General features: G+C 49.0%; 1 protein-coding gene across 1 annotated transcript; it reads left to right on the forward strand.

Moving 5' to 3' along the window:
• Positions 1–265: 265 nt before the first annotated feature.
• Positions 266–1,687, forward strand: LOC120705040 (putative xyloglucan endotransglucosylase/hydrolase protein 1). Its single transcript, XM_039989577.1, has 4 exons — positions 266–546; positions 722–822; positions 967–1,166; positions 1,248–1,687. Exons 1-4 carry the CDS (start codon positions 354–356, stop codon positions 1,645–1,647), a joined length of 894 nt encoding a protein of 297 aa, XP_039845511.1. The 5' UTR covers positions 266–353; the 3' UTR covers positions 1,648–1,687.
• Positions 1,688–3,704: the final 2,017 nt, after the last annotated feature.

Here is a 3,704-nt window from a genome sequence, read left to right on the forward strand (position 1 = left end):
CCACAGCGACGCCTAACTAGACACACACACGGCCGGAGGCAGTTGCTGCGCGCAATGCAACCTGCGCAAGCAAGTCCATGGACGACATCGATCCATGGCCGGAACCCAGCCTGCGTGGCTGATCTATCTGAGCAAAGACACGAGAGATCGTCGTCGTCGATGTGTGTGCAGCGGCAGGGACGAGGGAGGTAGGCCATGCGTGCGCACAACGAGCTCTTCGCCCACGCTCGCTCCCATCTGTTCCCAGCCTGCAGGCTCTCCGCTCCCTCGGGTATAAGAGGGCGTGACGGTGCAAGAGAGATAGGGCGGGAGCAAAGCATAGAGGACGATAGCTAGTCTAGTCTTGGTTTGCAATGGGTTCCAAGGCGGCCTGTCCATGGCTTGATTATCTCCTAGTAGTAGTCGTCGTCCTGCTGGTGGCAGCCGCTGGCTCGGCGGCGGCGGAGGCGGCGTTCGACGAGAACTACGCGGTGCAGTGGGGCGCGGATGGCTATCACCTCGTCATCCGGGGCACGGAGGCTAACATCACCATGGATCAGAGCTCAGGTCCGTATAACTAACCCCGTGTATATATGATGAGCTGTGCTGCTGCTTATTAGTTAATCACGCATGCAGGGTGAAGAGAGTGTGATAAACACCCCCTTCGTGTTCTTGCATTGCTGCGACGATGATAGCCGCGCCATGAGCGATCAACTGACCGTGCGTGCTTCTATTCGTGCAGGTGCCGGGTTCCGGTCCAAGTCCATGTACGGCTCGGGGTTCTTCCACATGAGGATGAAGCTGCCCTCCGGCTACACGGCCGGCGTCGTCACGACCTTCTACGTACGTGAGCTAGCTCCTCCACGATGCGCCTTGCTTGCTTGATTTCTCGATCATCGTTCACCTCCGATCCTGATCGAGCAATCCGAACCCGGCGCGTCGACCAAAATTAGCTAATAAGGTCATGCATGCGTGTGCCTGTTCCAGCTCATCTCGCAGCCGGAAGACGGCAGCCGCGACGAGGTGGACTTCGAGTTCCTCGGCGACAAGGCCGGCGTGCCCGTCACCCTCCAGACCAACGTCTTCGTCAACGGCCGCGGCGACAGGGAGCAGCGCCTTCACCTCTGGTTCGACCCCGCCGCCGACTTCCACGACTACAAGATCCTCTGGAACCCTTACCAGCTCGTGTAAGCCTTGTTTTCGTCATGCCCGGCCCTGGCCAAAGAAGCACATCTTCTTGCAGTTAACAATAATCCACTACTCTGCAGGATGTTCGTGGACGACACGCCGATCCGGGTGCTAAGGAATCTGACGGCCACCGTGCCGGGGTACCCGTTCCCGGCGAGGCAGACGATGCTGATCCGCGCGAGCGTGTGGGACGGCTCCGGCTGGGCGACGGACGGCGGCCGGACCAAGGTGGACTGGTCCCAGGGGCCCTTCACGGCCGGGTACCGGGGGTTCGACGTCAGCGGCTGCGCCAGCAACGGCAGCGCGACGCCGCCGTGCGGCTCGCCGGACCTGTGGTGGAACGGCGGCGACTACCGGAACATCACCGCCGAGCAGCGGGCGGCCTACGAGGACGTGAAGAAGAACTACATGAACTACGACTACTGCGCCGATAAGGGCAGGTTCAACAACACCGTGCCGGTCGAGTGCAACTACGCTTAATTATAAGCTAGGTGTGCCATTGTATCGATCAGATCCTCGTTTTATAAATACGAATGATTATGTGTTGCTGATGAGCAACTCCAGCGATTTTTCATGTTTCAGAGCCCCCAAAAGTTCAAATGGGGCTGCCCCCAAAAGTTCAAATTTTGGCTGCCCCCAATTACACTAGCAAAAGGTCCTATTAAAAACTTATGTGAAAATATTTCTATAATTCCATATGTAGCAGTAGCAACAGCAATAAAATTCATCGACCGCACCTTAGCAATCAAAGCCTTATAGAGATAAGTTTTACCAGTGCCGCCTGGACCATCTACAAAGAACACATGTCATTTGTTCTTCAAAACATGATCAAGAATTTCCTCACAACCGGTCATTTGTTCTACATTAAGTGTATCAACAATTTTCAGATGATCCTCATCAAACCCAAGGTTCTGCTCCTCAGTAAGTTCCCTATAATGATCCCTCAACCGCTCTTCCTCTGTATAGCATGGAAATAGGACAAACATTTTCATGAGTTCAAATTATAGATAATGGTACTCAAAGCATATGAATGTATAACTAAAGCAATCAAGATTACATACCAGTCTGGTGTAGCTCTGGCAGACCGTAATGCCTGATATCCTTGCCCATAGATGTCAAATGATATGATATATCTCTAAGCACCATCTGTTCAACTATCGAGCTGTTGTCACATGTACGGTGAAAATCCTCAGACATAGAGTCAAGATGGTTATCCCAAAGACGCCAGATATTAGAACACTCACAAAAAAAACTATTATAGTGGAGAAAAGCCTCCGCAATGAACAAGGCATCATGAACTCAGCAGACTCCCTAAGGCAGTCATCAAGTGACTTGCCTGATTTAACAAGTCCCATAGCCTCACATGCCTGTCTAAATGTCGCATACGTAACACGTAACACCTCTCCATGTTCTCAGATTCTCATATGAGGTCGCACCTCTAACATGGTTCAACATGATCCGAAGGTAATACCTCTTACCTTCAGCAGGATTTGCATAAACCAATCTGCCAATCTGAATCCTTTTACTTTTCCTAGGCCTCCAATTTTTTTTTGATTTGTTCCAAGTGAAGTGCTCCGGAAACAACCTATAGAGATATCGACGAGCTACAGGGATCAATCTGTTCACTTTAAAATACTCTGTAAGCATGGACCTCTGTGATTTTTCAGACCGCACAACATTATTCAGGTTAGCAGTAGACTTATAGGCAAGCATATGCATACCCTCCAAGTGCACTTGCATCGGCAGAACCGGTGGAGACATAGAATACAACTTAAATGCATATAGTCTATGCACAGCCTCTATAGCAGTTATCATCCTAGAATCCCTGTACTGTTTTATCTCATTAATTACATTTTTCCCATTATCCTTAGGCTCAATAGAGAAAGATGCTGGATCATGCCCTTTATATATATATATATATATATATATATATATATATATATTTGTAAAGATACTTAGCAAACTTGATACTGCAACTGATCTCGACATTAATGTGGTAGTTATACCTCATCAACAGGATTGGATTATAAGGAACCACCCATCAGTTATCCAGCCATTCATTTCGTACTTTCACTTTCTGCCCATCTTCTCGTCTTTTGTATATTGGATAAGAGTCCTTTTCCTGCTGCCTACTTTCACTAAACTGGCGAGGATACCGGAAGCGACATTCTCCATCAACCATACATGGACAGTTTTTATTTAGAACTCCACATGGATCGTGCATCATATGTTTGCATACAAACTTGTGCAACTCAGGATACTTTTTCTTGTCTGGAAGTTCTGCTGAAATATATTTATCAAAATCATCAGGACTCTTTAACTTACTCCCTGGCTCCATAACTAGCAGAAAGTGCTCTTGTGGCAGGCCCCTCTTTTGAAACTCTATTACATGCGCCCATGCAGCAACCTTGCCCAAGTGACCCTTTTTAATCAAAAAATCCTGAAGGTCCAACAACTTGGCATGATACACCCTAGCAACAACATCAAGTCGATCTTGGGGTGTCTGCTCTGGCAGCAATTCTGTAACTATCTCATCC

Source organism: Panicum virgatum, chromosome 4K, assembly GCF_016808335.1.
Source record: "Panicum virgatum strain AP13 chromosome 4K, P.virgatum_v5, whole genome shotgun sequence".
Taxonomy (NCBI): Eukaryota; Viridiplantae; Streptophyta; class Magnoliopsida; order Poales; family Poaceae; genus Panicum; species Panicum virgatum.

Coding starts and splice junctions, on each gene's coding strand:
- LOC120705040 (XM_039989577.1), top strand. CDS start 354: ATGGGTTCCAAGGCGGCCTGTCCATGGCTTGATTATCTCCTAGTAGTA. Junction 823..966: donor GCGTCGTCACGACCTTCTAC/GTACGTGAGCTA, acceptor TGCCTGTTCCAG/CTCATCTCGCAGCCGGAAGA. Junction 1,167..1,247: donor TGGAACCCTTACCAGCTCGT/GTAAGCCTTGTT, acceptor ACTACTCTGCAG/GATGTTCGTGGACGACACGC.